The sequence below is a fragment of the Nestor notabilis genome, unplaced genomic scaffold (assembly GCF_000696875.1).
Source record: "Nestor notabilis isolate BGI_N333 unplaced genomic scaffold, ASM69687v1 scaffold32519, whole genome shotgun sequence".
Lineage (NCBI taxonomy): Eukaryota > Metazoa > Chordata > Aves > Psittaciformes > Psittacidae > Nestor > Nestor notabilis.
This window is the reverse complement of record NW_009943904.1, coordinates 1-8,620: the sequence shown is the minus strand read 5'-3', so window position 1 is coordinate 8,620 and position 8,620 is coordinate 1. Positions and strand designations below refer to the sequence as shown.

General features: G+C 42.1%; 2 protein-coding genes across 2 annotated transcripts in view; one reads left to right on the top strand and one right to left on the bottom strand.

The window, feature by feature from the left end:
* The window catches only part of ARG2 (arginase 2), a gene marked incomplete at its 5' end in the record, with an annotated part of 9,109 nt that extends 8,903 nt beyond the window's left edge, over window positions 1-206 (top strand). The window contains one exon of the mRNA XM_010022151.1: window positions 1-206. Coding sequence (XP_010020453.1) covers window positions 1-206 — 206 coding nt within the window.
* Window positions 207-321: 115 nt separating this feature from the next.
* VTI1B (vesicle transport through interaction with t-SNAREs 1B) lies at window positions 322-7,642 on the bottom strand. Its single transcript, XM_010022150.1, has 6 exons — window positions 7,525-7,642; window positions 5,553-5,641; window positions 4,110-4,301; window positions 2,678-2,851; window positions 1,749-1,810; window positions 322-699 (listed from the first exon to the last, which is right to left on the bottom strand). The coding sequence occupies exons 1-6, from the start codon at window positions 7,640-7,642 to the stop codon at window positions 603-605; spliced, it is 732 nt and encodes a 243-aa protein (XP_010020452.1). The 3' UTR covers window positions 322-602.
* Between the last annotated feature and the right edge of the window lie 978 nt (window positions 7,643-8,620).

Here is an 8,620-nt window from a genome sequence, read left to right as displayed (position 1 = left end):
GAATGCTTTCAGCTGTAGACATGGTTGAAGTCAATCCACTGCTTGGAGCTTCTCAAGAGGAAGTGAATGCAACTGCTAGTCTGGCAGTTGATGTGATAGCAACGTGCTTTGGGCAGACAAGGGAAGGAGCACACACCGCTTTTGATGAACTCCCAACACCCAGTTCTCCAGATGAATCTGACAGTGAAGAGCAAGTGAGGATTTAAGAACCCGAAGTGTTGGGTACAGTGGACATTATAGAGCTCTGCTGAGGCACTCGAGTGGATAGATTGTCAACACTTGGCAAATACTGTTAACTCCTCAATTTTTAAATAAACTAGCTTTTCCACTGGTCAGTGGCTACTTTAGTACATACCAAGATTTATTCATTTAGTTAAGTATATACAAATTGAGACAATAAAATATTTATTACCTTCTTATTAGTCTTACCAGTAGTTCAAGTCTGTCTCTGCCTTTTACTCCCATTCACTGTCTTTCTAGTGTCAGTACAGTTTCAGTTGGACAAGTGTCTCATGAGAGAGTTCAGTCCTCAGACAGTCAAAGGGAACAGACAGCCCAGCTGGTTCCTCAGTGGGGGAAGAGCTCATCTCAGTCATGAAGGTTCATCTGCTGCGAAAGAACTTGTAGTAGACCAGCCCACCTAGGATGGCCAGCTCCAGGATGATGATGATGGACAGCAACAATTTATTAGTGGTTATTCTAGAGTTAAAAAATAAAAATACAGAAATCCAAGATAGCTGGTCTTCCCTTGGTTATGGAAGCAGATTCTAGATCATCTGATCATCACCTTGCCTTCAGTAAGTATACTCCCTGGTTCAGCTAGACCACTTGTTAAGCAGGCAGGAACAAACTCAGTTTCTTACTCATGTTTTTCCTGGAAATTCTATTTAAATCTTCTACTTCAACAGTAGCAGTTCTGTTCCTCTTACCTCCCACCCCAGATAATCCAGATCCTACTGCGCTGCATGTGCCTACTCCTTCAACTAAGCAAAGAAGAAATCATCAGTTGAACTCCTGTGCTAAAAGCTGCATTGTAGTGCTTTTACTTGGAACCATGTAGCTGAAGTAAACCAATAAAATCTCAAAAGAATAATGTACTTCTACTATTGAAAGTTATACAGTTGTCATAACTTCCTTTAGCAATGGCTATGAGGGACAGGGTGTTAGGTTGGAAATGCGTACTAGAACTATACTCCAAGAACTGGTTTATGAGGATAATTAAACCATGTAGTTAAGAGACTGTAAACGCACTTAAGCAGCCAAGGCTTTAGTCATCAAAAGAGTACATGGCCAGGCCCAGTTTCTCGTGAGCCAATTGAGCTACTTTAGGGCATTACTATGGGCTGAAGAGATTTGTCTGTGTCATCGACTCCCTTACTGCTGCAGTGATTTATGGCACAGCTTTTTCTAACCTTAGTAACAAGGATATAAAGTTACCATTAGCAATTCCCTGTAACTTGCTTATGGCCTCACCACAGTTTATCATGCAGATGGTTTAAAGACCCAATATTATCCCAAACAAGCAGCACAAATTCAATAGCGCTCCACTACCTGCACTCCTTTACGTAATCGCCAGAAAGAAAACAAACAACACACATGAACATCTGCCCATGGGCACACATTCTGTTTGCACGCTCCCCAAAACCTGCCCGCAGTCCCAGCTGACTCTGTTCTTTACTTTTTTGCCTGAAAGGGGCAGACAGCAACGCCACAGCTGAGCGCTGCTCTAAGTCAGCCACAGGACTCACCTCCTGGACATGGAACGTAGAATCTTGCGGCTCTTGCTCAAGTTCTCACTTGTATTCACCAACTAAGAATAAACAAAAGTTACCCGTCAAACAAGTGCACAGCAACCGTAAATCTGCGCCTGGAAGGAGCTGGTGCTGGCATGTTGCAATTGATAATGGGGCCAAGGCTAACCAGACATCCTCAAGATTCAGACAACATTGTTCTCTACACACAATACAAGCTGGCAGCATTGTCTCCTTTCTCAGGAGGAAATAAGACTTTCATGCATACTTTCCCTTAGATACATACAAAGGCAGACATGCAATTTAGGGTCACTTTTTGCCCTTTTACCTTCATCTACAAACACCAGGAAGGTGGCTGGAAAGCTGCTTTCATTATGTTTCATTTTATTATTCTAGTTGTTGACACCAGGAGAAAACAATACTGAGGTACTCGCCCCAGTGTTTATTTGGAACCTTCTGAAACACTGTTCAATTTCTAGCAAAGAATGAGCTGTGTTGCGCTGACAGGTCTAAGTGACCTAGCAGCTATGAGCTCTGAACTGTTAGTAGATAACCCATTTCAGCTTTGCAATGCTCAGAAATGAACTGTCAGGTATTTCTCAGTCAGTCAGTTATTAAGAAGCACATAACTAAGTGAGGTTACAGACAACCAAAAAACCTGTTGTATCACAGACAGTCTGGGTTCCTGAGGCATGGGCCCTGGAGGTGTCCAGGTAAGATTTCCCTATGGATACCATGGTGCTTTGGGCCCTTCTACAGTGATTATTTTCCTTTTATGAGCACAGCACAGAAACGTGGCAGACAGATTTGGTCTGTAGAAACATCATGTGGATTACCACTGCTACAGAGGTTTCTGAGAGTGATGATTGGTACATGGTTCCCACTAAGCTAACACTGGGTACAAAGCCCTCAGTTTCTCTGCTTACTCTGCTCCTGGTGCGTTCCAGTTGCTCCCGCTGCTCCCCGAGTTCTTCGATGATATCAGTGCCAATCTGATCTGTTTCAGCAGCAATTCGGTGCGAGCGCTCAATGCTCTGACTGGCTCGGTTCAGGCTGTCTGTTCCCTGGAGCAGCAGCACTCTCTGTGACTGCAGATTAGTCTGAAAAACAACATATGCTTAACTTGAGAGCAAAGATAGAGACATTAGGCTTCTGACATATTAAGAAGTTAGGACGTGACTCCTTAGGCCATCCATCTGTATTAGCTGTACGTGCTTCTGATGTTAACGCAGGTAGCCCAGTTAATTTTGAAAGAGTTCTAAGATTATGGTCAAATCTTGAAAAATTGCCTTTGCAACTATTTACTTTTCCATCAAAGAACATTTACATGGAAGTAGTACCTTTGCTTTCCAGATGGTAACTTTTCCTTCCATTCATATCTAAATTCAGCCTTATTTGTGACTGACTTCACAACTGGTTGCCCAGGAGATCATTAAGAGTTCAGAGTCAAAAGGATTAGGAACAAATAGCACTAACAGATGGACTGCTAAGTAACAAAGATCTTCTCATGCCAGTAGCCTTAGTCAGAGCATAAGAAATGTTTGCTGACCTCGGGGTCAAACGGTAGCTCAAAATAAGGCATTTTCTTAACCTTCAGAAAGTCTAAACTACCGTTCCACTCACAGGTTTCAGAGGAACCGAAAACCAAGCTACTGCAGAACAAGGTACCAAGGAGAGAGTTTCCCTCAAGCCTTCCTTACCTCAGGCAGGTGAAAAAGATGCCCACCTTCACAAACTTGTTGTAGAGGTGACAGCACCCTGACAATAAAAGTTAATTCAGTCTCACTAGCTCAGACATATCTAAGTATTCCTGGTACACAAACACATTGGTTTATTTCTTGCACTGTAGCAGCACATCCATAGGGAACAAAGTGCTAGAGCATGACTTCTTATATGTTCTTGGAATGATTTACACTGAGATTGCTTAAAAGAGAAACCTACCAGAGAAGCCATACAGTGCATGATTCACATGCTTTGCTAATTTCGGAGACTAAAAGCAGATCAATTCAACTTCCTTCTGAGTCCACAGCATCACTTCTGTGTTTCCACTATTCTAGGGGAATGACTAAATGAAGCATTTCAGTAAAGAATGTTGTGTAAGTTACTAACCACATGGCATTCAAGGAGTTTCATTTTGAATCTACTCCTATCTTTGTTTTAGAACAGAAAATCTCTTGAGTTCCAGGTGTTCTTCCTCCTCCCCGAGATATTCATGTTACATGCAGAGATATATGCAGGGAGTTATACAAGCACAGAAACTAAGTAGACTGAAGTAGAAACACACGAAACGATATATCTGGAATATTATTTTTTTACCAATCACAGCGATGTTAAATAAAACTGGTATCTAATTCTCACACTCTGCTCATTTTCTGTGGAGAAGATTCCGTATCTCATATCGCCTTGACTTCCAGGGCCCAGTCCCAAATCTGTGCTTCTCATCTCTCTCTGGAACATGGAGAGGTCTCTCCTGTACGCCCGGATTTTGCTCATCATTTGGTTGCGGAACGGCAGAGGAGCAAATTTCAGCTCTTCCTCCATCTCCCGCAGCTTTAATAGAAGAAAAACGTGTTGAGTTTTTAAAGCACCAAATCTATTCTTCACAGCAGCGATCCTCAAAACTCACCACCAGCTGAAGGGATTCACATGTTTTTATGTGATTGGGCGAGGAGGATGAAACCCAAACCTATATACCCCTCACCTAGTATTGAGTACACCAATGTACCTGCCCAATGCTGTTCAGCCTATATGGACTTTCTGATGCATGATGCCTTGAGTTAAAGAGAAGAAATTAATTAATTAACTGTGAGGCTGAAATGTGTGATTTTTTCCTTAAAGGTCACTCTATAACTTCAAAATTTGCAGTTCTCACTTTCATATAGTTTATGCATCTACAGAATGGGTATTGGTTTCTCACTGTATCTCCGCAGCAGAGATCTACTGCACTAAATTCTCACTCTGAACCTCCAGCCTAGCAATGGGAGCTGCCAGGGATTCAAGGTGTGTGAATTTTCATATCAGCTTTTAGTGACAGTTGTTACAAAGTCACAATGGTTAAAGCTGCCCACCAGTACCAGCTCTCACACAGTAACAATGGTTAAAGCTGCCCACCAGTACCAGCTCTCACACAGCATGAGCTCAGCATCTTGCACATCACCTACACAGACACCCGTCAATAAAACCCACTAAGTCAGAGCAATAAACCATCACGTGCAGCTGTGACTCAAAAACATCCAAACACATTAATATGAAAACAAAGCTTAAACCACAAAGTCTTGTTTAAAAAGACGAGTCACATGTTGAGGTTTTTTTGCTGTTTCATGTCACTTGTGGCCCAAAAAGCTGATAAAGTAGAGGTTTCACAGATTCAAGGTACCTGATATTTAACTATCAGACTATTACAGAGAGATCAAATGAGTTCAGACCAACATGAAGACAGACAGAAGGTGGTGGTGGTGGGAAAAGGCAGCAGATTCTCCACATGCCCCCCTACAATCTCTACCAATTTTAGTTGCACCTCTATCACTCTCCTTTGTTCAACAAAGGGAAGGTGATATCCAAACCGAGCACTGAAAAAACAGGCTTATAAGAATATTTGCCTGTATCTGTATATCGATAGATACAACTGCCCTGACAGACACAGACACATCTATAAGATCAATTAATCAAGCATTAAAAAAATACAACATCCGCCTGTCAGAATAGGATCCGTAAAGAAAGCAAAATCTGGAAGTAGTGTCCTTTGTAAGGCGGCAACATTCCAGGTGGTCAGGAAGGACAGGAGCCTCAACTGGTGTTTACCGTTTCATTTGCTTCGCGCTGTTTCTCATCAAACTCTCGAACTAGTTTTTTCTTCTCCTCTGTGAAGAAAAAGTAGTCTGTCAGATACACTACAGAGAAATGACAACGGAACTCCAACTCAATCCACTGCAGACAAGGAAGCTGCCACAGACGGCCGATTACAGAGACCTCAAGACAATTTTTCAGCAGGGAGTGGAGGGAGAAAGCAGAAACCTCTCTCACAAACACCGGCCACTATCTCTGGTGCACAAAGGAAGTCATTTTTCAAACCTGAAATACTTTCTTGAGCTATTATCCTCCAATCTCCACCGGCAGAATTAAAGGTTGAACAACATTACAAAAACACTGTTGCAGTAAAAACCCAACTTGATAATACCCTTTTGTAAGTATGTCCTCTGAAAAAAACCCAGTTTTTAAACCACTGAGCTCCCAACGGAGAACAGGGAAAAAAACTGAGGCAATCAAAACCATTTTGACACAGCTCTCTCACATCCATGACATGCTGTAGGCTTTCCTTTTCAGTTCAAATTCATAAGAAGCCCCAGAATTTGAACTGGGAACTTAAGACAGAAGTAACAATAAGCTATGCTCTCCAGGCGTGCACGGAATTGTTGCAGATAAAGCTACATTGGGACTGTTAGTGTATCACACACTAGCTGGCGTCAGGAAATGCAATTTCACATCTCAGTGTTCCTAAAAACACTCTCCTCAACTTCTCCCATGATTTGCCACCATGTACATCTGTGCCGACGCAATTACTTTTGTAGCTGAGTTGCAAGTGAAATCATGGAACATGAACTGCAGGAAAACAGCCTTCAGAAGTCAATATTTTGTTTCATACAGGTCATTTCACTAAGCCGATTTAAATAGCGCCCTCTCAAAACTGCTGCCTCGAACTAACTCAAACCCGGACCAGGACTGAAAAAGCAGCATTTCACCTCCTCTGTGTCCCCCAGGCGGCTTAAGAACACAGTGCACTCACTAAGCAGCAGCCAAAGAAACGCTACTTGCCAAAAGCCAGGCGGCAATGGCTTGAGACATTTTTGTCTATATGCCAGCAAGAGACCAGACAATGCGGCTTGAAAGCATTACACTCGGTCTGGCCTAACAGAAATGCCAGAATGTATTCGGCAGTTTAATTTATATCAATCCGGATTAAACTGTGACTCAAAGTACATCAAGAGAACTTCTTTAATGCAACAGAAGTAAAAGGTACCTAAGCCACAATAACATTACCCATGTGCTCACCAACATTTAACTGATTTCCATTCAATTCGAAACAACTGAAAAATATGGCTAAATGAATTAACTTAGAGGAAAGTACCTGTATCTGAAACAGACCCTGTTGAAAATGCCTTCTTACAACTTTGGGAGGAGGAAAAAAAAAAAATAAATAAGTGTTTCTAGAGGCAGGAATTTGTTATCTTGTTTATATGGAGCAAAACAGTGTTGCCAAACCTCTGCCCCTCAAAGACGTCTCAAGGTCTACAGCAGATTCTGTCTTCTCTCAAGTTTGGGAGTGTGCCAATCGCCTTAAAAGAAGTATCTTTTACCGCCTCAGGATCAGGTAACTTGAAAAATGAACCCCTCCCCGTAAGAACAAGCAGCAACCAAAGCACATGAGGCGAGTGGAACACCTCCACCAGACAGACAGATTCCTGACTTAGCTTGAACTCTCCTAGAAATGCCTTCCAAAAATATTACCAGATTTTTGCGACAACAAGTTTACAGACCAGAACAATCATGTTAGAATGTTACAGCATGTCTGAAAAAAATCAGTTTTCAATTATTTGTCACATTAGGAAAACAAAACGTCTACAAGCACTGCAAAAATTGCTGCCTGTAACTACCCCATTTAAGCACATTGCTCAGAATTCACTGCTTGAGACTTCCCAGTTCCATGGACACCTGATGAAACTTTCCTTCACCAAGCAACTGACCACTCTCCACTCGACAAGGAAACAAGGATTACCTACAAGAAAGGGTATTTCTTCTTTTATGCTTTTTATTCCCGTTAACTGCCTGTGAAAGTTTTCAACATTGTCATTTGAAGGTTTGAACGTCTTTCTTGTACCAAACTTTCCGGACATGCCGATGTGGGGGACTGATCCTAAATTTAAGTCATTATTAACTGGAAAACCAAGTAAGAAACAAGCATTTTGTAGCCGGTGCTATCTAGCACAGGCCAGCACATCCTGAACAAACCATGTCTATGATTTTACACCTAAACACATAAAATCAATCAGTTATGGAAGAATGACAAGACAAGGTGCAGAAGGTGGCTGAGAGCCCCTACTCATTCTTGTGGTACAAGCCCCAAGCTTAACCACAGCAGCTCAGGATAACGGTGTATCATGTTTCTCATATGAAGGAAGCAGATTTGGTGGCATTGGTAAAATTCTCCTTGTCAGATGACTTCCCTTTCCGTTTCTCAGAATACTGCCAAATATCAAGAACTGAGTTGGAAGCACAATGCCAAGTCTTACAGATAAGTGTTCTGTCAGAGTGTTTTACCTCCTGCATGGTATAAGGAATAGCCATAAAATCAGGGTTTGCTTCTAACAGAGCTTTGTGTAGCTTGACAGATAGTATTTTCTAACCTGTGAGTAGGTAGTGCACAAACCAGACTTTTAAAATGGCAATTTAAAATGCAAATCTTCTGCAGCGAGTCTAGAAATGGTTGTGATGATAAAAAACTGCTTTTAATTCTACTGGCGAGATCTTAAAAAAGAGTCCAACAACGACCAACCAAAGCATTGCAATTTAGGCCGTTCACCTAGAAACAGCATGAAGTGACAGACGAGTAACAACTCCTCAGATCTGAGACTGAAGCAGAACATCCAGCACGGAAATGTGCCAGACAAGCGGAGCAGCTCCAGAGCAGTAAAGCAGCACATCTGCCTCTCTCCTTTCCTACTTTGGACTTTGCATGACCAGGCCTAATACTCAAGAGCAAAGCTACCAGCATCTAACATCGATTGAAAAAAATCACACAAGGAAGCCAGCCCTAGCAAAGCCACACGCTCCTGCCAAGGAGGTGTCCAAAGACGCACCGAATTCCTGCAACT

What these genes read in the sequence shown, in the direction of transcription:
- VTI1B (XM_010022150.1), bottom strand. Translation starts at nt 7,642, where the DNA reads ATGTCCGGAAAGTTTGGTACAAGAAAGACGTTCAAACCTTCAAATGAC. An exon ending in TGGAACGCACCAGGAGCAGA is followed by an intron (nt 1,811 to 2,677) that starts GTAAGCAGAGAA and finishes GTTTATTCTTAG; the next exon opens with TTGGTGAATACAAGTGAGAA. An exon ending in CTACGTTCCATGTCCAGGAG is followed by an intron (nt 700 to 1,748) that starts GTGAGTCCTGTG and finishes TTTTAACTCTAG; the next exon opens with AATAACCACTAATAAATTGT.